General features: G+C 53.5%; 2 protein-coding genes across 4 annotated transcripts in view; one reads left to right on the forward strand and one right to left on the reverse strand.

Moving 5' to 3' along the window:
• Window positions 1–10773, forward strand: part of FAT2 (FAT atypical cadherin 2) — a 48356-nt gene extending 37583 nt beyond the window's left edge. The window contains exons 17-24 of the mRNA XM_085236721.1: window positions 400–543; window positions 1206–1403; window positions 2289–3096; window positions 3703–3848; window positions 5249–5690; window positions 6835–6988; window positions 7934–8523; window positions 9312–10773. Coding sequence (XP_085092847.1) covers window positions 400–543; window positions 1206–1403; window positions 2289–3096; window positions 3703–3848; window positions 5249–5690; window positions 6835–6988; window positions 7934–8523; window positions 9312–9850 — 3021 coding nt within the window. The 3' untranslated portion in view covers window positions 9851–10773. The remainder of the gene's footprint in view (window positions 1–399; window positions 544–1205; window positions 1404–2288; window positions 3097–3702; window positions 3849–5248; window positions 5691–6834; window positions 6989–7933; window positions 8524–9311) is intronic.
• Window positions 10774–11068: 295 nt separating this feature from the next.
• LOC100547338 (proton-coupled amino acid transporter 1) lies at window positions 11069–23959 on the reverse strand. Of its 3 annotated transcripts, none has more exons than XM_085236729.1 (11): window positions 23823–23959; window positions 22567–22750; window positions 22234–22324; window positions 21875–21963; window positions 21560–21655; window positions 20790–20874; window positions 19729–19947; window positions 19487–19585; window positions 17995–18161; window positions 15110–15279; window positions 11069–12779 (listed from the first exon to the last, which is right to left on the reverse strand). In XM_085236729.1, exons 2-11 carry the CDS (start codon window positions 22707–22709, stop codon window positions 12514–12516), a joined length of 1425 nt encoding a protein of 474 aa, XP_085092855.1. In that variant the 5' UTR covers window positions 22710–22750; window positions 23823–23959; the 3' UTR covers window positions 11069–12513. The 3 variants fall into 3 exon arrangements, with proteins under 3 accessions (XP_085092855.1, XP_085092856.1, XP_003210444.2); XM_085236730.1 differs by having other exon boundaries at window positions 22567–22714; window positions 23823–23927; XM_003210396.5 differs by lacking the exon at window positions 23823–23959 and having other exon boundaries at window positions 22567–23752.
• Between the last annotated feature and the right edge of the window lie 277 nt (window positions 23960–24236).

Genomic DNA, 24236 nt, shown 5'->3' on the forward strand with positions numbered 1-24236 from the left:
AAGTTATTCATTTCCTACACCCGCAGATACTTCTGTAGAAAAGTAAGGCTTTAGAGGAGACAGTATAGGCTTCAATGGTCACAACTCTGTGCTGTGGTCTGCTCTACTGGTGCTCTAAGCTGGTCAGGCAAGAGTTGGCCCCAAACTGGAAAACAACATGGCTGGTTTATGCTTCTCTGCATCAGAGCAGATAGAAAACATGCACAAGCAGGAACAGGCCATCTGGACAATCTCTTTCTTAAAGCAGCAGCAGCTCAAACTGCTGCCAACAGATGTTTTTATGTTTTTGGGTCTCATCCATGTTTGGCATGTTTTACTCTGCAAGAGAGTAAAGCATGAATGTGAATAAGTGACCATCCTTCCACTTCTCCATGTGATTCCATGCTATGAATCCCCCAGATCTCCAGCTACTCCCTAACAGTTCGAGCCACAGACAACGGCCACCCTGCTCAGTTCAGCGATGTCGCAGTGCGTGTCCACGTGTCTGATGTCAATGACAATCCTCCTCGGTTCTTCCAGCTCAACTACAGCGTGGTGGTGCAGGTAAGCCAGGACACTGTTATCCTAGTCTGTCTCAGGGTGCCAAGGTTCTCATGGACGGGCTCCTGCTGGAGCACAAGGGTGGGACAGCAATGAAGCATGCAATTGCTTTCTGCTCATGGGCACAAAAAACTGCTGACATCTGCGGGGGCAGATGTTCTGCCAACAAATGCCATTTTCTCCTACCAATGGCTGCAGGCACCTTCTGTTCTTTCTCCTCTCTCCTTTCACACTTTCCAAGCCTGACCAGCAGCCCCTTTGTCCACTGTGTTTGTCCGTGTATACAACACAAAATATATATAGACTTCAGCACATGGTCAAGCATCACCATCTCTGCTGGATGCAGACCAGTTGTTGCTTGGACTCAAAACACCCATGGGTACTCAGAAAGAAACGTACCCAAAACATGCTTTCATCTGCTCCTGTACAGACATGACTCAAGGGGAAAACAAGGGCATCAGCACAACTGTCTGCTTTTAGCTGCTTGACTCTACCACGTGTGTAATGCCATGAAAGGCACTGTCTGCTATTGCTGGCAAGAGTTCCACACAAGGTGTGGGATTTGGTTCTCTGTTCTTTATCCATAAGGCCCAGTGGCAATATGGATTCTCCTGAGCCTTTTCTCTTTGCCTGCTGTTCTCCACTGGCATCTTTCTGCATTTCAGGAGAACGCCCCAGTGGGAACCAGTGTCTTGGAGCTGATTATGAGCGACAGAGACTCACCAGAAAATGGACCGCCGTATTCATTCCAGATCACCCAGGGCAACGACGGGAAGGCATTTGATGTCACCCAAAATGGTTTGCTGGTGACTTCATCCACCCTGAACAGAAGAGTGAAAGAGCAGTACCTATTACAAGTCCAGGTAAAGTCTGACTTTCTGTCCTGGGATCTGTTCTGACAGCTGAGTGATAAAATGAGATTAGGATGGCACAGCTGGATGGGAAGTTGTCTGGTACTGGAGAAATCCAACACAGGAAAAAAATCCCATACCTACGAGCCAAGTCCAGAGCTTGTTTTTCCACAAAGTCTGCCCACAGGAAGCTGGAAACAAACCTCTGCATTGATGAAATCGGATAATGCGATCACAAGAAATGCTCTGTCAGTGGTTTCCTTAGACAGATGCTTTTCCCAGCATAATTCCAGCAACTTCCAGTTTAAAGTGAGACCTGGCTGTGATCCTGAAATCTTTACCCAAGAATCCCAGAAGTGATTTAATCTCCTTTTTAAAGAAGATGTCTATTGTTGCAGGGTAAATTTATTAATTATCAATGTTATCAGTAAGGATAGTTATAAACAGCAGGATAATAAAAAGTACATCTTCAGTAAAGAAGCTAGGTACGATTATCATTATTATTATAAACCTCAACCACTAACTGCCTGAGAATGAGAGAGCCTTATCCTGTACCCTGATTATTCACATTTTTCTGCTTTGAGTTTCCTTGGCTCATGCTAGACAGATATTGTCAGAGATGGAAGTTTGGCTTAAATACTTTGGAGTCTGAGCAAATGTGTTGATGTACATGACTGCTTTTATCTTTGTACATACAGTTACATGCAGAAACCTTAAGATTGGCAGCATCTCTACTGATAATTAATTCTTAGGAAATCAGAACCACTCAGTGCAGGTGGACACAGAGATAAGTGTCCCACCACTGAGGGAAGGTCTCAATCAGTCTCCATGATGGAAGACATGCTGTCATGAAAGCCAGTAGATGGCTATAAAGAAGCTTTCTCTTTAATTTGTCAGGTCTCCGACAGCGGTATCCCTCCTTTGTCCTCATCAGCATTCGTAAACATCCAAGTGACTGAGCAGAGCCAGTATGCCCCGTCAGCACTTCCCCTGGAGATATTCATCACCACAAATGAGGAAGCCTTCCGAGGCGGCGTTCTGGGCAAGATTCACGCCACGGACCGAGACCCCCACGACACGTTGGTGTATACTTTGGTGGCAGAGGTGCCCCAAGAGGGACGCTTCTCCGTTGGAGCTGCGGATGGAAAGATCATTGCTGGGAATAAGCTGCCCCATGGCCATTATCTCCTGAATGTGACGGTCAGCGATGGCACTTTCACAGCCACCACCAGTGTCAACATCCACGTGTGGTGCTTCACGCAGGAGGCACTGGACAGGGCAGTGGTGCTGCACTTCCGCCACCTGTCCCCTGAGGAGTTTGTGGGGGACCACTGGCGCAACCTGCAGAGGTTTTTGGGAAATGTCCTCATCACCCGGCGCCAAAACATCCACATGGCCAGCTTACAGCCTGCAGCTACCTCTGATGGAGTAGATCTGCTCTTGGCCGTTGGAGAGCCACACGGCTCCTTGTACGAGCCTCGGGTCCTTGCCAACAAGATCACCATCTCAGCTGGGGAGATGGACCAGCTCGTTGGACTCCGGATGAAGAAAGCAATTCATGTGCCATGTCACGGGTCAGACTGTGCCCACCGCGTCTGCAAGGAAACCATCCAACTGGACCCAGGCATGATGTCTACATACAGCACTGCCCGACTCAGCGTCCTCACCCCACGGCACAGCTTGGAACAAATCTGCTCCTGTAATGGTGAGCAATCCTTGGTAGCATCTCACGATATAAACCTCATAGAGCTTGAAAATTTCACTTAGTCTTTTTTTTTTTAAAATTTATTCAATTAATCTCCTGTAGCAATTAATTAAATAGCATCAATACAAGGATTGGAACTCAGCGATCTTTAAGGTCCCTTCACCCCAAGCAATTCTACAAATATCTCATTGGGAAAACTCATTCATACTTAGCAGCCAAAGAAGCTCAGTGATTAGCTATTTGATCTTTGAGCTCCTGAGTCTGTATTTTGCTGAGCCTAAGACAAACTGGTAAACTCCAGGAAAAGCAAGTAGAATGGATATACTCTGTCCACTTTAGAGTATTTCAGAAACAAGCCAAGGCAGCAGGGATAGAGATTAACATCACTTAGGCAGGAGTGGTAAGGGGAAACTGCAGGCTAAGATAAAGATGTATTAAAGGATGAGGAAATCCAAGGGTGTTGTAGACTGAGCTAAAAGCACCTAAAAGGTGGTATGGGACAGGTCTGATCCTGGACAGTTACTGCATCAGGCTGGGGAAGAGGCAAGGCTAGGTACAGTCTCAAAGCACGACAACTATGAAACCTTTTGTTCATTCCACTTCCAGGAACTGCTGTGAGGTTTGGGGGCCACAGCTACATCTGGTACCAGCACTCCCAGGTGGGATCCTGGCACATGCACTTCCGCATGAAGACCCACCAGCTGCATGCTGTCGTGTTCTACGCCAACGGCACTGACCACGCCACGTTGGAGGTACGCATTGCAACACACAAAGGTCTCTTTCCAGGGTAAAAAAAAAACATTAATTGTTTTGGGGAAGGGAATCAGAGAAAGAAGATGCAGTAGTACATATCTTTAGTAATTGATCTAGCGAGCACGTAAGACTTGAGAAGGCCAAGTGAGAGCTGAGCACAGTTTGACAATTGCTGCAACCATAGCTGGTGAATTGTTTTTTTCTTCCATCTGTGAGTGCCTGCGGTGGCCTCTGGTGTAAAGGCAGCACATGCCCATATCATAGACCTACGTCAAGACTTCTTCCCCTATGGCTTGCTTCTTCATCCCTCTTTTTCATTGCATTTATGGGACAAAGAATTTATCAGGTGCACAGAACAGACAAAACAGGAGTCTTACATGCTATTTTGCAGCTCCCACTCTTTTCAGCCACATCTTTCAGGTGGTTTCCTTGTTTAAAGAACCGGCAGAACCACAGACATTTCACTCTGACTGTTTTCTTCCTCATTTGCACACTGAACCCACACAGAACTCAAAGACCATCTCCCTCTTCCACTTGGTAAGTGGAAGGAAATCAGAACTCCCATGGTTTGTAGATTTGGTATAGAGGACACGTTCTCTCAAGGGCATGCATAACATCACTCTTCCAATTGCCAAGCTGATCTGCTATTCAGAAATAGGAAGCAGCAAAAGGATGGCAAGTCAGGCACACTGAGAAGGAGCTGGCAGCCTGTCAGTTCTTGCTTCAGGGAATCGAGTTCTCAGCTGTCTCTCAGCCCCAGAAATTGATAAGCCCAATCTACAGACCCATCTGAAGTGAGATCACATTCCTTTGGATAAAGCCAAGTGACAAAGCTCTCTGGTGCGCTTGCCAATTGTGCAAAGGGATTTACACACATGTTGCCCTGAGGCCTTATTAGGGTGTGTGCCAGCTGCACCTGGTTCTTCCTTTCCTCTGTCATCCTCACACTCTTTCAGCAGTTGCTAAAAGCTGAAAGCTAACGTTCCTCCATATGTGTTTTAAAGAGGAATCTTGGGCCACGGGGATTTCTGATGGTCCAGTTTCGTGCTGAGAACACTGGTGTGGTTTGATTTTAGAAGATCAGCAGCTTGATGGTCTTCATCCTACCTACTGGAGAACAAGGACTGGATTGCATCTCTGCATCTTGTTCTGTGGAAACTTCTCTCACGCTGTCAGTGGTTGGAAAGGGCCATAGATGAAATGAGGGCAACATAAAAGAGACAGTAGTCTCTTTGGCTTTAGCTGACCCATGCAAAGCTTATGCATGAGTAAAAGAGGATGTTGAAAAGGCAACATCTTGGGATTCATCTTGACTCAAAACACTCAGGCAGGGGCAGAGGAGGTTAAGAATTGCCAAGAATCTCTGTGCTAACCATGACTTCTGGGACGTGTTTTGCAGATGGTTCATGGGGTGCTTCACCTGGGGTACAGCTGCTGGGGAAACTACACCGGGAACCTCTCCTCCTCACGTTTTGTGAGCGATGGGGAGTGGCACTCAGTCTTCCTGGAGGTGAAGAATGCGTCGGTCCGTCTGCTCGTCGATGGTCTGGGAAACACCTCCCTCCAACTGCCAGGGGCCTGCAGCACATCCCAGGGCAGGCGAGACCTGCTTTTTGGGGGCCTCCGGCACCCACTCCAGTCCCAGAGAGTCACACGGGGGTTCAGGGGCTGCCTGGATGTACTTGCCATCAATGGCAGAGAGGTGGTTCTCCTGCATGGGAAAGGGCAATCCAAGGAGGTCATGGAGGAGATGGGGATGAAGCAGTGCTGCTCCCCAACTGGTGCCTGCAGCAGCAATCCATGCCTGAACAACGGGATGTGCTCTGAAACTCACGGAGGAGGTATGTGAATATCCTACATATAGGGGGGGCAAGAGAGAAGGGAAAGCCACGACACCTTGATGCTTCTCTATGCAAGGAGAAGTGCCCCATCCCAGGGGCTCAGGTGGTGGCTGACTCAGTGCAGGAACAGCTGGTGGCATGAGATCGTCATCCTGGCTCTCAGTATCAGACAATAGCCTACAGGGCAGGAGCATTTCTAAGGAGTGGGCATGACCTAGGAGTGAGCACCTTTGCCAAAAATGCAAGCACAAATAGAAATTCCACCTTCCCCCCAACATCCTCTTTCCTTAAAGAGCCATTAGCAGAGTTGGAATTGGGTAAGATGGGATCATGCAGTGATGGTATCTGGGCAGAAACAAGCCAAGATTTTCATCTATTCCCATTGCAGTCATTGACTCCCTGGGGCTATGGGAAGGTATCTGGGAAAACTGAGCATCACAGGTTAGCATGAGGCACAAGTGCTCAGCAGGGGCTTGGCACCAGGCTCTGTCCCACCCACCAGGTGTACCCCCACCCTGTAGGGCCATGCAGGACATTTCTGCAGGGCAGTGGTTGATGGAAGGCCATAGAAGTGCAGTGAGCCTAAGCGCCTGCCTTCCTGCAGCAGTCCTATAGCCACGGGCACACAGCATGAGTTTGTACAAATCTCTGCTCAGGGACCTCAGGCACAGGATTACCCACACATGCACACACAGGTCCCTATGAGCTTGCTTGGGTGGGCCAGCGGCCATGGAACCAAGTGAGAACACCGAGAGGGTCACAGTCAAACCCAGCACCACATCAACCAGAACCTCAGACACAAAGCCATGTGAACACGCAACCCCACAGGCAACGTCCAGCATCTGCCCTGCAAGCGCCAGCATGTTCTAGCTGCACAGCACTGCATGCATGTGGCTACAGGTCTGCCCTGCTCGCATTGCTATGAAGTTGTGCTACGGATGAGCAGCGAAGGCTTTGCAGAGTGCTGCAGGGTAGAACGCCAGAACATTCCACGTGGCACCACCAGCCAAGGGACTGAGGGAGCTCAGCAGAACTGGGGGCATTCCCATGCTCAGGGCTGCACGAACCAGCAGCTAAATCCCACCTAGCAGCAAACCCTCCACCTCCCCAGCAGTCTCCTGACAGCACCCTCTCACCTCTGCAGGTTACACGTGCATCTGTCCCGGGCTGTTTTCTGGCGAGCGCTGTGAGCTGGGGGACAGCCCCTGCGAGTCCAAGCCCTGCCTGCACGGCGGCACCTGCGTCCTCTCCGGCTCCGGGTACTCCTGCCACTGCCCCGAGTGGTACCTGGGTGACAGGTAAGGGCTGAAAGGGCCAGATAGTTCCCATGGAAGGCTGAAAGCGCGACCTCAGCAACGAGCTTTGTGTGCTCCTGGAGCTCACTGCATCCACCTGGGAGCAATGCAATGCGGGGCTGCCTAAAAACAGGTGTAGGATGCTGCCAGCTGTCCTACCGACCCCCTGATTGCTGAACTGCATGGTGTTTGGCTTCGGCCTTGGATATACCTCCCCAGCTGCTACGTGGGTGAGTGCCTGCCAAATGCCTGCAGCTGGGGAAGCAACCATGCCCAGGGGCTGCTCGGAGCTCAGGGCAGCATCACAGCAGCTCCTCCTCCCTGCCGGGTCGCTTGGCCAGGATGGACACTGGTGCTCTGAATCAATGCCAAGAGAGGAATTGGTAGCGAAGCTCTGGGCGTTAGGTGGCAGTGCGACGATACCTGCGGTCATCGTCACTCCGGGCACAGCCATTGGGCACGCGTTGCACGGACCAGCTCACGCATCTTGAGCCCTGGCTGAGAAATAAAAGAATGAAAAACATGCAGGGGTTCTTCAGTAACAGTAACGTGGGGGGGGGAAAAAAAGGGAAAACCAGCTATTGCATATCCCTCCTAATATAGGAGGTCATTGCTGCTGGAAGGGATGGAAGGAAAATCCCCTGTCCTGCTGGAGAGTGGGAAAGGGGAATACTGGGAATACTTAGAGTGTATAGGGTGCAGAAGGACAGAGTATCAGAAATTCAGTCTTAGCTCTGTATATACTCCATAAAATGCCTCCCAAAAAGGGGCTGTTCTGCGTAACATGGCCTTCTTCCGAACAGCACCATGGTAGACGTCAAGATCCACTGACAGCAGAAATAATTGGCCAGGACAGAGCATCCCTGTAGGCATAAAGCAGAGCTCAGAGCAGGATGCTGTGGGTTGGGCCTCACCCCCAGGCTGATGCCTCTGCCTCCATCCCCCCAGGTGTGAGAAGCTGGCTGAGGAATGCCAGGACAACCCATGCCACAATGCCGGGCGCTGCGTGAGCGCCCAGGGCTCCATCCACTGCATCTGCCCATCGGACTACCAGGGGGACTACTGCACGCAGCCCATCATCACGCCTGCCATCGTGCCCACACACTGGGCCGTGGGCCCTGAGGAGATCGCTGAGATCGCAGCCGGCGTGCTGGGGGCAGCCATCTTGGCCGTGGCCTTCGTGCTCGTCCGCAAGTGCTACCAGCACCGGGCCAAGGCCCACAAGCCGGTGGCACGGGAGGACCCTGATCTGCTGTCCAAGAGCGAGTTCTCCAAGAGCGTGGGGGTGGGCACCCAAGCGGTGCCGCCCATCGAGCTCAACATCCTCAGCGATGCGGCCCACAACAATTTGGACCGGGCTGCGCCGGAGCAGCGCAAAGCCAGCGGTACCCCTGAGTTTGTCACCTTCAACTCGGCCAACGGGCCCAAGCATCGCGGCACCATTGTGTGCAGTGTGGCACCCAACCTGCCCCCGGCCCCCCCGTCCAACTCAGACAACGAGTCCTTCGTCAAGTGCACTTGGGCCAGGGAGGAGATGGGTCAGTAGTCACAGCTTGCTCTTGCTTTTATCCCTGGGGGGTGGATGGAAGGTTTGTGAATGCGGGAGACCAACGGTGTTGGGTAAAGACGAGAAAAACATGGGCCAGTGATGTCCAAGTGCCTTCACTGGCTCTTCCCCCACTCATAAATACCAGTATTCAACTTCAGTTTGTTCAGTTCTCTACAAAATCAGCAGGGAATGCATTAATGCATGGCCTGGGTTCCAACATACCCAGGCTAAAAAGTCCCTATAAAGGAGAAAAGTGATGATTAGAAGTGGAGTTCAGTGTGAGTTTTAGTGGCATCCCTTGCATCAGCTGCCACAGGGATCACAACAGAGGGAAACAGCCCCAGGCAGCCAGGTCCCTGCTTGGCCTGGCCCAGAGCTCACCGGGAGCTCAGCAGCATCAAGGACAGCTGCCAGAAGGAAGTGCCCAAGTCAGAGAGTCATAGATTATCTCATGTTGGAAGGGAGCCACGAGGATCAGCAAGTCCAACTTCAGGTCCACACAGGGCCACCCAAAAATCAGACTATACCAGAGATAAAGAGAGGTACAGGGGGAAAGATCCAGTGAGTCACTTGCTCTGCCCTGTCCCATCACTGTGCCAGCTTCTTGCACCCATGTGGCACAATAAGAAGTGCCTTTTAGGTCCCAGTGGGAGCCCCGAAGCCTGTTTCATTCCCAAGGCAGACTGGCACACCTCCTGCAGCTCAGGCTTATGCAGCAGGAATTAGCAGGAGGAGGAAAGCAGCCCACACAGCTAACACAGCTCTGTTTCCTTCCAGTGTACCCAGCAGAGACAACCTACTGGCCGCCACGCTACCTTTCCTCCGACGTCCAGGAGTACTCCCACTACGAGATCATCCAAGGTCCCCCCGCCGTGCCCTCCTCCCACCCTCCTCTCCCCCCACCACCCCCTCCACCGGCAGACCCGGAGCCAGTCACTCTCTATGGGGGTTTCCCTTTTCCACTGGACCAAAGCAACAAGCGGGCACCCATCCCTCCCCGCTACAGTAACCAGAATCTGGAGGACCTCCTACCACTGGGCCCCGTGGAGATGGCAGCATCCCAGTGCCAGAACGAGTACACAGCCATCAGCTATTACCCAGCCCAGCTGGTGCAGGGTGAAGGTGCCCCGTACCCACCTGACCCTGGCTACAAGCGGGTGAGCATGCGGCTGAGCGTGGCCCAACCTTCCTATGCCGACTGTGAGGTGGGGGCCCATCCGCCCACCCTGCGCACCCAGCCCCCACCACCCCCCAACTATGAGGGCTCTGACATGGTGGAGAGCGACTACGGCAGCTGTGAGGAGGTGATGTTCTAACGGAAGGACTCGTCCTTGGGATGAGAGGAGAAGCGCCGGAGCTGGCACGTGGTACCAGGGGATTTGCAGTTCCCCTGGCCCAGCTTGCAGCATCTCCCCCTGCATGGCTGGGCTGTAATTTGGCTGGATCCTTGTCCCTACACTGCAGACAGAGGGGAAATGCTCCAGCCACAGCCGGGACGTGGAGGATGCTCCTGGGATGCCAATGACTAACGCACCTCATGGGCACCGCACATCTCCCACCCCGTGCTGCCCGGCCATGGGGAGGAGCAGAGCAGCACCACAGGGACAGCAGTGGTGGAGGAGGCACAGAAGGACCAGCAACGGCCAAGCCCAGGTGGCACGCAGGTCTCTCTGCATCCAGCTCTGGCACTGAGAGTTTGCATCAGGGCGATGGTTTGCTCAGTGGGATGGTGCAGTTGGTGCACAGCCTCTTCTCCCTCTGTTCCCCAGGGGAAGAGATAGGAATATGCAGCCAGTGCCACCAACACATCCTCACTTGGCAAAAAGAAGTCCATGAAAACAAACTTAAATCCATTTCTACAGAAGAACCAAGCACCAAGGAGTAGACTGAAACCTGCTGTAGGGCACCCAGCCTCAGGGCTACAGGCACGGAGACTGGCACAGAGCCATGTCCACAGCTCTCTTGGCCCCCAGCTGGTGACAGCAGTACCCAGCCCTGCCACCCCCTGCAAGGGGTCCTGGGTCTGTTGTATCCCAAATGGACCAAACAAACTGTGCCCATGTGGGTTCCAGGACAGGCACTAAGCACTGCCCACAGGCTGGCCCATCTGTCCTCCTGCTTGGGATTGTATTGTTTCTTGTGAGAGGTTTACTTTGGTCAGTTGTTTGATGTAATATTTTTTTGCTGTTTCATTTTTTTTTTTTTTTTGCAAAGTATTAAAAGAATTGGTTTGTTTGTTTGTTTGTTTTTACTATTATGATTTCACCAGATACCTCTGATTCCTTTGCAACTAGGACGTGGATACAGCAAAGGGCTGCCCTGAGAACACCACCTCAGTCTGCACAGCGGCACCCCAGCACTTCACTTGTGCTTGCAGCACTTGCAAGCAAGACCAAGTTTCCCAAAGCCATAGGAAATCACTGGTGCTGACAGCAAACTGCTGCCCTGGGCACCCTGTTGGGGTCCCCTCACATCTCCCAGCCTTCCTGCTCCTCTGTGCGTGGGGGAGAGAAGCCCCACCTCATCCCACAGCCTTTCCACGTAAAAAATAACTCTTATTTATTGATTAAAGTGAGATACATGATTCAGGTGCTGCAGCAGTGGGCAGCAACCCACACTGACAATATCCATAGGCACACAACACAGACATTAATCACCTTTGTATATACACAATTCCCCTGTCACAGAGCAGCTACAACACACAAGTGTCACATTTCTGTGTCCCCCTGGTCCCATACCAGGTCTTCCTGGTATTCCATGCGTTTCCCACCACCCACAGTGTTTCAGCCCAATAAAACCAAAAAACTCCTCCGGACACTGCTTAACATTGCCACGGTGCCCTGGTGCCACTGTTTAACATTGCCATGGTGCACCACTCCAGCAAACCCACCAACCCCAGTGCTGGGGACAGCCATCACACAGCTGTACCCCAGAACAGGGCTGTCCCTCCTGTTGGGACTGCCAGCCGTCCCCTCCCAGGGGACAGCAGTGCTCAGCGCTGGACACAGATATTGCACCACTCCCACCTGCAGGGAGCCCAGAGCCCTGCTGGCTGCGTGCACACCATTCTGTGTGCCCTTCCCCTCCTGAGTGCAACTGCACCACCAGTATGAGACACCCAATGGAGGATTCATTTGCTCTCATCTGCCTTCAAAAAAAAAAAAAAAAAAAAAAAAAAAAAAGCAGCAGAAAGGCAAAGTGTGGCAAGGCCAGAGTCTGTGCCCTCAGCATGCACCTGCCCCAGTACCAGCAGCAGGAGGAGAGAGAGCAGTTCAACGGGCTGCCTCCTGCTGGGAGCTGCCACCGGGGCCAGGAGGGAAAACAACATGATCAGTGTTCTTATTGGGGTGTGACATTCAGTGGAGGACTGCAGATGCAGCCAGAGCGCAGCAAACAAGGCGCTGTGTTTCTGCAGAGCGTGGGCTCTGCACACCTGAATTTCTAATGCCAAAAACCATGTGAGGAGTATGTGTACAGGGAGAAAAAAAAAAAAAAAGAAACAAATAGAACCTTCCATGGCAGCCCTCTCTGCACGAAAGAGCTGGAAACCAGAGCACAGCAGGACCTGCACCAGCAGTGCTCACCCAGCGCTGCTCTGCATCCCCGAGGGCCGGGGCGAGGAAGCAGCTCTGCACCTCCAACCTGAGCTGAGGTTTCTTTGTTGCTGTAAAATAAAGTGCTGAGGGGAGGGGAGAAGGGGGAAAAATAAAAACAAAAACAACAACAAACTGGCACGGAGAAGAGCAGTCCCAGAGTGATGGGAGTGGGGGAAATACGGGAAGGATTAAAAAAAATAAAATAAACATTAAAAAATAAAGTCTACATCCCCAGGATCCCCCCTCCCCAAAGTAACTATGTACAGGAGTGTGGAGGGGAAGAGTGCTGTGCCACTCCACACCCCTCGCAGCCCAAACCCACCACGTTCTGCAGGAGGAGAAGGCTGAGCACCCGTCTGTGTGCCACCACCCAGCAGGGACCGTCACTGCCCCGAGGTGCTGGTGCCATTGATGACAGCAGCAGGAGTAGCCAGCTCCACCAGCGCCTCGTAGGTGCCCACCACGAAGCCAACGAAGCCGAAGAGGCTGATGAGCACGTCCTTGGCAATGAGCAGGGGGTGCATGCCCTCTGTGTAGTAGGTGGCGATCTCCAGAAGCGGGGGGAAGATGAGAGCCAGCGCGCTGCTGCTGACCGAGCCCACCAGCGAGATGACGATGTCCAGGCGGGGGATGAGGATGGCCAGCACGCCTGGGGGGAGAGAGGGCAATGGGGTGGTCAGGAGCTCATAGAATCACAGAATCGTTTGAGTTGGAAGGGACCATTAAAGGCCATCTGGAAAAGTTGTCTCTGCAAGTGACAGTCCAACTCCCCTGCACCAAACAGGGACACCCACAGCTCCATCAGGTGTTCAGAGTCCCCCCAGCCTGGCCTTGGGTGTCTGTAGGGATGGGGCACCACCACCTCTTTGGGCAACCCGTGCCAGTGCTTCACTACTCTTATCATTAAAATCTCCCTAAAGCCTTCTCTTCTCAGCCTGTCCTCTAGGGGAGGTGTTCCATCCCTCAGATCACTTCGTGGTCCTCCTCTGGAGGAAATCCAGCATATCCATGTCTCTCCTATACTGAGGACTCCACGTCTGGACACATTACTCCAAGAGCTGGACCCTGCTCTGAGCTAGGAGCTGTTGAAGCAAAGCTGTCCCATGCCACTGCTCACAAGTTGACCCTGCAACTTTCTCTGAGCTTTGAACAGAAAGCTGCGTGCTTCCAGCAACAGCCCCCCAAGCAATTAAGGCTTTTCACTGAGCTAATGAATATATATGCTGCTGCAGAGGGCTGGGCAGTGCCCCAGCAGAAGGGTGCTGCTCACAGAAGCATCCCCAGCTCCATCTCCCCTGCACCCCCCAGGTCTCTGCCTCACACCTGGGGAGCTGTAAAACCTCAGAGCCCACAAAAAGAGGAGGCGTGGGGAAAAGCCCACCATGAATGAATGTGTGTGGTTGGTAAGCAGTCAGAGCCCCTCTGCCCCCAGAGCACAACCCGGGGGGAACATTTGCAGCAAAGGAAAATCCCCCAGGAGCCTCCTTTCAGCTTCCAATGAGTGGCTGCAAACTCTGCAGCATTCGTGCTCCAAGAGCACCCGCAGCACCAGGCTTTGGGCAGCACATCCACAGCCCACCCCCACAGCGCTCTGTGGGCTCCCAGCAAACAGAATGAACCCCCTCCTTCCCCTAAAACAGAGCTCAAGTGCCAGCTGCAGCCCTCTGCCTCCGGGGGAACGGCCGTGCTTTCCGCAGGGATTCGTTCCAAGGGGGTTTTAAGGGCGCTGGGTTTGAAGTCTGAGCTTGAAAGACACCCATACACCAAATTGCATCCTCTCTTTGGAAGCCAAAGCCACGATGTTCTGTGGCCACATGCTCATGCCATGAATATTTATGCAGCCCCCCGATTGCTTTTATCCTTGCCAACAGCAATTTCTTATATGAAAAGATAAGGGGAGGAGGTACAAAGGCACCAGTGTCCTTCCAACACCCTGTTGATTTTCCACCCCAAAGCAGTGGGCACGAGTGCTGCTGTCAGCCTTGTTCCCAGTCTGAGCTTCTCCAGCACCAGAACCCAATGGGATCTCAGCTCTGTGGGGCAGGAGGGACAGGGCCCAAGATCAAAAGTTCCTGAATCTCTGCCACATGAGGGTGGAAAATGGCAGAACAGACACTGAGAGGTCTTTCTCCTCTCGTTTTGAGGAAATGAAAGGCAGCAAGATCAAAGCTTCCTCTTCTCACACACTGAGCAATAATGGGATAGGGAAGTGACTTTGGCTGCAGAGCAGACATGGACACACAGCTCCTGGCCATGATGCAGCCAAGCCCAAACCAGAGCTATTGAGACACAGGATCAGGTCTGTAATGCTCAGCTCTGATGCACTGGCAGCACCACGCCATGCAGGAACGCTGTGCTTCGGGGGGACGATGCCTGGAAGCTCAGTGAAGCATCTCAGCTGTGCTGAGAACAGCCAAGACTTAGTTTACAGGAATCAAAGCCAGCCAAAAATCAGACACTCCTGTGCTTCACTGAACTGACGCCCCTTAAGCTTCTACAAACTTGCTTTTCTCAGCTCAGATTTTTCCCTTTAAGCAGGCAGATAGGCCAAACCTCATTCCCAACTGCTAACATCATGAGTTCGACCAAACTTCAAACTCCTGGGAGCAGCAGCACATAACAAATGACTTCTACAGCAAGCATCAGGCTGTACCTTAGTGCAGAACTGGGACACATCACAGCCCCCCAAGAGGTCTCTGAGCTCCTACAGCCACTAAAAGCCACCTGAAAAAGCCTTCCAAGCCCTCAACTCCAAGCTGGAGGAGCAGAGGGTGCCCCCAGGTCTTGCTGTTCTAGCCAGCACATGGCTTTAGGGTGAGAAGAGCTCACTCTTGCTGCATCTACACCCTTCCAAAGCTCCAACGGGGGCTACCTAAGCACCAGATCATCCCAAATTTGATGGGACTTGATGGCTCCTCCAAATTCAGTGGGACTCAGACAGCGGGACAAAGGCTCTGGGACAGGCTGCTTTCTACTCACAGGTGATGCCGACCAGGACCACCCGCAGCAGCAGGTTGACCAGCCAGCCCCAGCGCTCCGGCACACGAGCAACCAGTGGTGGGATGATGATCTCAGCGGGGACGTAGAACTGCACAGCATAGGTGAAGAAAATCCCAAAGGAGAAAAGCAGCTTGACAGCTTGGTACAGCCTGCAAATGAGAAGGAGAGACCAGTGAGATGTGTTCCTGTGCCAATCCAGGAGTTGGATCCAATGGTCCTTATGGAGCCCTTCCAATCTGGGAGATACTACAATTCCAAATCCATAAAGCACAGCAGGAGCACTCTGCCTACAAGGACTTCTGTATCTCAGCTCTTTTCCTTCCGGCACATTAAGAGCTAATGCATTCAACCCACCGAGACACCTCTTGTGCAAGAGACAGCAAGGAGATAGCACAACATCCAAGCCATTGCAACATGCCCACACCTAATTAGAGGCTCCAGCTTTTTGTAAGGAGCAGCAGGTCAACAGTGGGGCCAGCAGCCTCCCAAGTGCTGCTTCCCCTTGGGAAATCTCCTGGGCACAGATGCAAAGGGCTGTTTCAAAATAAAAGCAAATCATACAGAGTGGTGTTCTGCTCCTACCTCCTCCCAAGGGCAAGGGGATATCTGTTATGTCCCTGGCCTGGGGGCTGGAGCCCAACATGCTCCTTGACACGAGGCACCCATCTGCATTTCTAGACACGTATGCCAGCACTGCACAAAGCAATGCATCCTGCAGGGTCAGCACTGCCCATAGAGGGGTGCAGGCTCTGGCTGCCTGACCAGGTCAAGGTCTGCAGTGACACAAGGTGACCACACACACAGGCAACACCCAGATACCCAAGCATTAGGAAACACCCCTCTGTGGAAAAACCACAGAGATGGGCAGCAGCATCGATACTGCCCACAGCCTGCAGTGCTTGCTCTCAGCCCACGACCTGGAGCTGTGTCCATCACCCACCCCAGAGGTGGTGATCAGCTTGAGCTTCACTGAGAACACTCCACTACTGGGTTGAACAAAGGGAAATAGCTCCTTTTTTCCTGTTTACAACCAGGTGGATTTTATCTTCTGGGAGGACATAGAGAAGACAAAGATAGGCTCTACTTGGGGAAACAGAAATCAGAGAGGCAGCAGAGCTGCGTCCAGAAGGGTCAGTCAGCACCAGGACAAGGGCACAGGGAGGCTGGAAGTCTCCATCCTTATTGACACTCAACATTTAAGCTGGCTCTGCTTTGAGCAGGTGGTTGGACCCAACCATCTCACTATCCTCTCTCCAAACCACATTACCCAGCGATTCTGCAGCCAACAAAGGGCAAAGCTATCAGCAGAGTCCAGAGGGCAGTGCTCAGCCGAGCACATTGTGCTCCCAAGCCCAGGTGCACGGTAGCCTTGAGCTACCTATCCTATGCTCCTCATCTCCTACTGCTTGATTAAGGGAACATCATAAAGCAATTAAGAGCTCGAAGGCAATCTATGTTTAAGAGATGTTATTAAAATAAAATTTAAAAAAAGGTTCAGATTAAGGCTGGGTCTCAGCTGTGCACTGGTCGGGTGAGGACAAAAAGGGCAGTTTGAATACCAAGAAGAGGAAGAGCTCAAGAACCAGTTCTGACCAACAGAAAACCCAAGGCCACATGGACACAGAAATCCTCCTTTGGCCATAAGTTTGGTCACGGCACACCTCCAATGGGCTGCACGCAGCCAACATCTGCCCCTCCTTCCCATTCAGGATGGCACCTTTCAGGGTGAAGCAACTCTAGAGGCTGTAAGGAGCTGTATTTCAGGAGGCTGTGGTCAGCCCTGGGCACCGACACTACTCGCTTGAGGAAGCTGTGGTTACAGAGCAATGAGGCTGAAAAGCCCTGAGTCACCCTCTATCTCAACGATTCCAGTACACGTTCACTAAATGTGCTCCCGAAGACCTCCAGGCAATGGCTGCTGTGAGGGAAGGGTGCAGCATCCTCTGCTCAGACCTCACCTGTACCCACACTGATACATCTCTCACCGCAAGCCTTTCTGACCTTTCTGCAACTTCTGTCTCGTGCCATTGAAGAGAAAACCTGCTGGCAAAGCACTTGTTCCCAAAGCAAACCTTCACCCATCACCTCCTGGGCAACACATATCTGGGAATAAGTCCTCGAGACTTCAGCCTGAGTTTCCCAGCCTCTGTCCCAGTTATTTGCCTTTCACAAGACAGATAACGCATTTCCAAGTTCAGTGTTTACAGCTCACATCAGGTGTTCTGCCAGGAAGAAACATGCACTGACACTGAAGCATTCCACGCTGAGTCACTGCAGACACAGCACTCCTGTCCTGTGCTGCTGGGCTTCCCCGTGCCCTGCTGCCAAAGGGCCACGCTGCTCTGCCCTGCCTGACAGCCCTGCTCTGCCCACCCCCAACCAGAAAGTGGAGATGCTCCTAGAAACACAGATGTGAGGTAGGACCTTCCTGTAGCCTGAGTCACTTCATCCTCTTCTAAAGGGAATGTGTTCCTTCGGAGCAGACACAGCTGAGGCTGCCAGCACTATGGGTCAGCTGTGAGTAGGGGCTGGCAGTGTGACCCAGCACCATGCACAGCCACAGACCCCATCTGGAAGGGCTCCCAGCCCATGGGGTGACCACATCAGCCTCCCAAACTCAAAATCCTGAGTCCTGCCCAACATTCGAATGCTAAGAGCCTCCACACCTTTCATCCCAAAGGTAGAGGAGCTGCTTGCGTTTCTCCTCCAGGATAAGTACAGAGCAGTGCAACAAGTGCAGCACGCAACCACCTAATCCCAAGGGAAAAATCTAAAAGGATGTGGGTGACAGTTCCTCCAGGTGGTTCTGTCCCCCTCCAGGCTCACCTGGACAAGTAAGGACAACATCCCTGGGCAGCACTCACCAGCAGTTGGGCAGGTTGAGTGTTATGCTGGCCTGGATGGCAGCCCCGAAGCGCAGATAGCCCAGCACACCCAGGCTGATGTACAGGATGGTAACAATTGTCATCCCCACATAGAGGATCAGAGGGAACTGCCGTGGGTTCTTCATCTTGTTTTCCAAAGGTAGCACCTGTGAAAGGAGCAGGAGGAAGAGGAGAATGGAACAGGGGGTCCTCCCCATTCCTCTGCATTCCCAGCCCTGTGGGGCAGCCATGGGGCTGAGGGCTGCCCTTTGCAATCAGGGCCGTGCACAGCGCCCAGGGCCACGCAAGAAATCTGGAGACCCCACCAGCTGCTGCCCCAGAGATGTGAATCCTCTGCTCCCAGCCCAGTGGGACAATGCCTTACAGTTATTGCTCACAGCACAGAGTGAAAAGGCTGAAACCCTTCTTCCTCTCCCTGCAAGTATGTTTGCAATCTGCCCATACAGGTAAGGCAATAAAAAAAAGGGGGTTAAAAAAAAAAAAAAAAGAGCAGGGACAACCCCCTGCCATTATACTACTATTTGCTTCAACTATTTCAGCAACTTTTTTTTTTTTATTTTATTTTATTATGGGTGGTGGGCATTTCAAGGAAAGAGATAGGGACATAGCTGCTGATGTAGCAGAATCAGAATAGGTTTTATGTGCTGCTCCACCTCCCAGCTGTGCATGTGTGTGTGTGTGCGTGCCATGCTCCAGCACGAGCCCTCTATCCTGGGCACAGCACTCTGCAAATGCCCCTCCTGCAGGGAGCTGGCATGCTGCAACCCCATGTTTACACTGCTATCTCATATTATGAGATAAAAACACTTTTTCCTCCTTTGAAGGGAGCTCCGGAAACAACCCACAGCATCTCAGTGTGCCATTATGCTTCCCACCCACCCCGCCTCCTTCCCAGCTCCTCTGTTTACAGCACATGCAGCCAACCCGCTCCTTTTATCTTTTTGTTGCCCTCTTTCCTTTTTTATGTTTTAATAAAAATTATAAAGAAATAAAAAGAGTTTTCCTACTTATATACATTAACTATATGGTGTGTACTTTATGTGCAGCCCGAGACAACTCGCTCAGTGCGGCGCAGACCAGCCAGAGGTGGGATGCATGCATTTACAGCCTCATACACAAGGCACATGCCAAGCTGGCACTGTGTGGACTGGGGCTGTGTGGCTGAAGGCAGGTGATGCCAGCAGAGAGGGAAATGGATCATATGTTGCTGTGCTATGCTTTTGCCCCCAGACTCTGGCTCCAATCACGGAGCCTAAGGCTTTGTGAAGCTCCTGGAGAGCCCAGCTCACAGCACCCACCTGAGGTTTGGAGCACACGCAAAGAAGTTTGACCCAGGAGACAGCCTGGAGCCAACAGCATCACCCAGAAGCTGGGCTGCAACCTGAAAAATCCATCTGCAAATACAGCTGCAGTGCAAAGCAGGTGCTGACTGCAAGCCCGAGCGGGGGCTGAGCCACACACCAGGACTTACCACCCCGATGCCTTCGAAAGCAAAGATGGCCGTGCCAAAAAACAGAGGGTAGGTCTTCCAGGCTGCAGCAAGAGGCAGGGTGCTGGGATCGGGGATGTCCTGGAAAACAGCCCACATGCAGTCAGAGCACTGCTCATCCCCACAGCTCCTTCCCCATGGGGCAGAGGGAAAGCTCACTACACAACATCGCCACCCCAACTCCACCACCAAGCTCTGCCAACACACAGAACGTCACAACGTACCCTGACAATGTACTGGTAGATCACAACAAGGCTGATGAGCATGGCCACGTTGGCCAGCATGGAAAAGATGGACAGGATCTTGAGATTCTGGATGAATGACAACAGCACCACAAAAGGCAGCAGGGATAGCATGTAGAGTCGGGAGTCCATGGTGGGTGTGAGGGTCACCGTCCTGTTGGACTGGCAGTCAGTGGTGGTGCTGTTGGCAGAGGATACAACCTGGGAAAGCACAGGAATGCCTGATGAATCCCATGGTGATGGATGCTGGAAGTCCACCCCAGGCCAGGCAGACTAACTCTGCTTTTCCTGATAGAAGTCATTTATGCTTCCCTTAGGCTCTTTCACCCCATAGGCAATCTGAGCCGTGTTCTCAGCTCCACAGAAGGCTCTGCCCCAGGAATTGGGTGGCTGAGCCTCTCCAGAGCACAGGCGTGCTGCCCACCGCCCATTGCTGACTGCAGCGCACCCAGCCCCACGTAAAGAGGCAAAGGGCACAGCTATGGTGGGAGGAACCTGACTGTGGCTGTAGAAGCACACAGGGGGAGTGATGATCAGCATCATCTGCAAAACACTGAGGCATGCAGGGGCTGTGAACGGGGAAGGATGTACTGGCAGCTTCCTGCAGCACAGGAGCCAGGCAGGTTCAGGGTTTCTGTTTATTTTCTTCCAATGCTTGGCAGAAGGAAACTCTTCCAACGCAACCTATAATTAAGCTCCAGGACCACAGGATGAGGCAAAAAAACGGAATGCAAACAAGACCGAGAGAGGTTCATGCCATGCCATTGTGCACTGCTGTCCATGCGGAGTATCGATAAGGCAATTAGCGAGCTGGGCAGCACATCAGAAGCACAGTGTTTCCTCTGTGACCCCATTCCTGCATCCCCTCCCAGGAAGGAGCCTCTGCTCCTCTTGGCCAATACAGGCAGCTCCAAGCCATCCTCACAAAATTGCAGGGCATCTCAGAACTGCTCAGGTATAGGATTTGTGCATTCCAAAGCAGCACCCACCACAGAAACCAGAACTTTGTTGAGGGAAGGGCTGGGACACAGCGGGAGCCTCACCTGCCTCAGATTGTCAGCCAGAAAGACAAAGTACACACAGCAGAAACCCAGCTGAGTGAGGATCAAGAAGAGTCCCACCACACGCCTAGGAAAGGAAAAAGGCACTCAGTAAAGGGGCCATTCAGAAATAGGGGCACGCCTGGGTGAGCTCAAACTCAGCTGCAACGCTACATTCCTCAAAGGCTGGGATGTGCAGGTCACTTCTCTTCCATGCTTGGAAAAGCGAACGTACCCCCAACCAGCCCCACAGACCTTGGGCTTCCCCATCCCCACTCCCATCCCTCAGTGGGATCAGCACCAGCCAACACTGCCACATGCATTATTCCCTCACTTTTAATCAGACTCACGGAATCATTAAGGATGGAACAGACACCTAAGATCCCCAATTCCAACCCCAGCCCACCCCCACCGTGCCCATAATTACATCCTCAGCGCCACATCTCTGTGGTTCTCAAACACCTCCAGGGATGGTGACCCTCCCACCTCCCTGGGCAGCAGTGCCACTGCATCACTGCTCTTTCTGAGAAATGGTTCCTAAACTGCAGCCTAAACCTCCCCTGGCACAATGTGAGACCATTATCTCCCATCCTCCCAACACTGCAGATGCTTCTCCCACCCTTTCAGTACTATTCTGAAGTAAGAGCACATCCCTTAAGACTCGCCTGTGTAAGTGAAAGATCCCAGCGTTACCCTCTTATTTTCCTGGTGCTGTTTGCCAGCACTGCCCCTACATCAGCTATAGCCAAGCCCTGCCCTGGGGGCAGCAGTACCTTCCCCATATGGCGTGTGTCCTCAGGCAGGCAACGGGTGTTGACTCCAGCCCATACATCACAGTCCCCCCGTAGTCCAAAAACTGCTTCTGAAACCTGTCCAGAATGGGAAGAGAGAAGAAAGGGATGTCACCTCAGTTCCACCTGCTGGCTCCCATGGTGGCACTCATGGGTAGACAGCTGGTGACAAAGTCCCAAAAACAACTCCTGGCTGAGACTTCACGTGGGCAGCCTGCTGCTGGGAGGCTCCAGGGAAATCTCAGGAGCCAGAGGGAAGGATGGAAGAGCTGTGGGAGGACAGGTGCTGCTCCTTACCTGTAGCAGAAGTGGTGGGCACATTTCACCAGGATGCTCATGCAGTGCACAGCCACAACACCCATCACCAGGAGGCTCAGAGGACCCAGCTGCAGAAAAGAGAGGGGAGAATAATCCACAGGAAGTCCCAGATACGTGAGGAACAAGCATGTTGTGTCAGTTAGGATGTAACAAAACACCAATATGAATTGTTCTTCAAACTATCTTGTGCATTGCTATTACAAAGGTAACAAAGGAAGCATAGGTTGAATAAAAGAAAAAGGTTTTCTGGTCTATTTAATCCTTTCTATTTCCATGCAGAGCACACAGCATGGGAAGCACGCAGCAATCCCATAGCCAAAAGGTGAGGAGCTGCTTACCAGGATGCCGGCATTCTTCAGAGCCAGGGGCAGCCCCAGCAGCCCGGTGCCAATGTTCCCCTTCAGGAGATGGATCAGGGTCTGGTACCACCTGAAAGACAAAAGGCGAAGGGATCATAGAATCACAGCCCCAGCTCTCAGCCCATCCTTGCAGGATTTTTGGGATCTTCCTCTGGACACACTCCAACAGGACCACATCTCTCCTGCACCGAGAGCTCCGTATCTGGATGCAACACTCCAGGGGAGGTCCCACCAGCACAGAGGGGCAGGATCACCTCCCTTACCTTGCTGGATGCAGCCCCCAACTCTCCTCCACCCCAAGTGCACACTCACGTGGTCCCGTTGCTCTCCCCAAAGCGCTGGTAGGACTCGGGCCGTGTGAAGCCATTGATGCCCGCAGGCGGGCTGCCCTCCGGGGTCACATCAGTAGAGCTGTAGTCATTGTAGTCCTCGCTGCACAGCCGTCGAGTGGACATGGCCCCTGAGGATGGAGCAGCATCAGCAGGGACATCCGGCCCTGTGGGAACACCGGGCTCCATGGGGACACGGGGCTCCATGGGGACAGCTGGCTCTGCCGCCCCGGGCTCTTTGACATCAGCCATGGCAGGAGGAACCGACTGCTGGTAGTGCAGCTGGCAGCGCAGCTGGCATTTATAGGGCAGCGTGCCCGCCCCGGCTGCCAGCCACGTGGCCCCAGGTCAAAAGTCCCAAGCACTTTACCCTGGGCTGCTGCCCCCGTTGGGCACTCCCACGGACTGTCCCTTTGCAGACACCTACAAGGAAATGGCCCACATCCTGCACCGCGGGTGTGCTTCCATAGCCCCAGTCCTCCTGACCTTCCCCTGCACAATTTCACTTCTCCCACTCCCTCCTTCAGCCCCCACCCGGCTTCCAAAGGACACTCCGGGACACGGGGACCCGTTTGTCCCCAGGCCAAAGGGGGCAGCAAGCAGCGAGCACCCCTCGGTGCCACCACCCCGAGGGTCCCCAGAGGGCAGCACGGCGCAGAGCCCATCACCACCGCAAACCCAACCACGCCGCTCTCAGCGCTGCGACCCAACATCGCCGCTCCACGCGGGGCCGGAGCAGCGTGCGGCAACCGGCCCACGGAGCAGCACCGCCAGGCTCAGGGCAACCCGGCAACGCCATAAATCACAGCGCGGCCACGTCACGGTGCCCAGGGCCAGCCGGGCGATGCGAGCAGGTGAGGATTGCGGCCGGAGTTTACACAGGGAGCTGTTCGTCATCGGCGACGGGCAAGCAGCGACGCGGGAGGGGCCGCCCGTCCCAGATAACCAACCTCGTCCCGTGCAGCCCGTGCGTTCCCGTTCCCGTTCCCCGCTCCCCAGCCAGCCCGGCTGCTCTCAGCGGGGACGCTCGGGCATCGCCCAGCAGCGCGCCGCTTTCACGCGTGTTTCTGCTCCACGCGCAGCGGAGATCACCAGCCAGAGGCAGCTCACAGCTGGCCTCACCCGCAGGCCGCTTCCCCACGAGCCGTCGATCACCCCGGGCACCATAAGCAGCCGCTGCTACCGCCGCCGCCCCGCGCCGCACCCCGCCCGGCCCCGGCCCCGGCCCCGGCCCCGCACCTCGCCGCCGCCCCGGCCGGCCGGCCCCGCTCCTTCGGCCGCGCCGTCACGTGACAGCCCGCTCAGCTGATCGCGCCCGGCCGGCGCATGCGCACGGGGAGAAGTGAAGGCGAAAAGGGAAGAGCGCGGCGAGCTGGGAGTTGTGGCGCCCCCTCGTGGGCGTATGGCGTAGCGGCAGTCCGGAGCGGGCGCGGTGCTTGGAGCGCCCTCTGGCGTGAACAGCGTGTCACTGCAGCGTGTCCCACCAGTATGGCGTATCAGTACGGCCTACCAGGGTCTATCACTCCAACACGTCCCACCACTGTGTCCCACCAATATGTCTCACCAGTGTGCCCCACCAGTATATCCCACCACTGTGCCCTGCCAGAGTGTCCCTCCAACGTGCCTCACCAGTGTACCTCTCCAATATGTCCC

Source organism: Meleagris gallopavo, chromosome 15 (genome assembly GCF_905368555.1).
Source record: "Meleagris gallopavo chromosome 15, MGAL_WU_HG_1.1, whole genome shotgun sequence".
Lineage (NCBI taxonomy): Eukaryota > Metazoa > Chordata > Aves > Galliformes > Phasianidae > Meleagris > Meleagris gallopavo.

What these genes read in the sequence shown, in the direction of transcription:
- LOC100547338 (XM_003210396.5), bottom strand. Translation starts at nt 22,835, where the DNA reads ATGGCTGATGTCAAAGAGCCCGGGGCGGCAGAGCCAGCTGTCCCCATG. An exon ending in TGGCTGACAATCTGAGGCAG is followed by an intron (nt 19,948 to 20,789) that starts GTGAGGCTCCCG and finishes GTGCTTTCCCAG; the next exon opens with GTTGTATCCTCTGCCAACAG. An exon ending in TCTACCAGTACATTGTCAGG is followed by an intron (nt 19,586 to 19,728) that starts GTACGTTGTGAC and finishes GCTGTTTTCCAG; the next exon opens with GACATCCCCGATCCCAGCAC.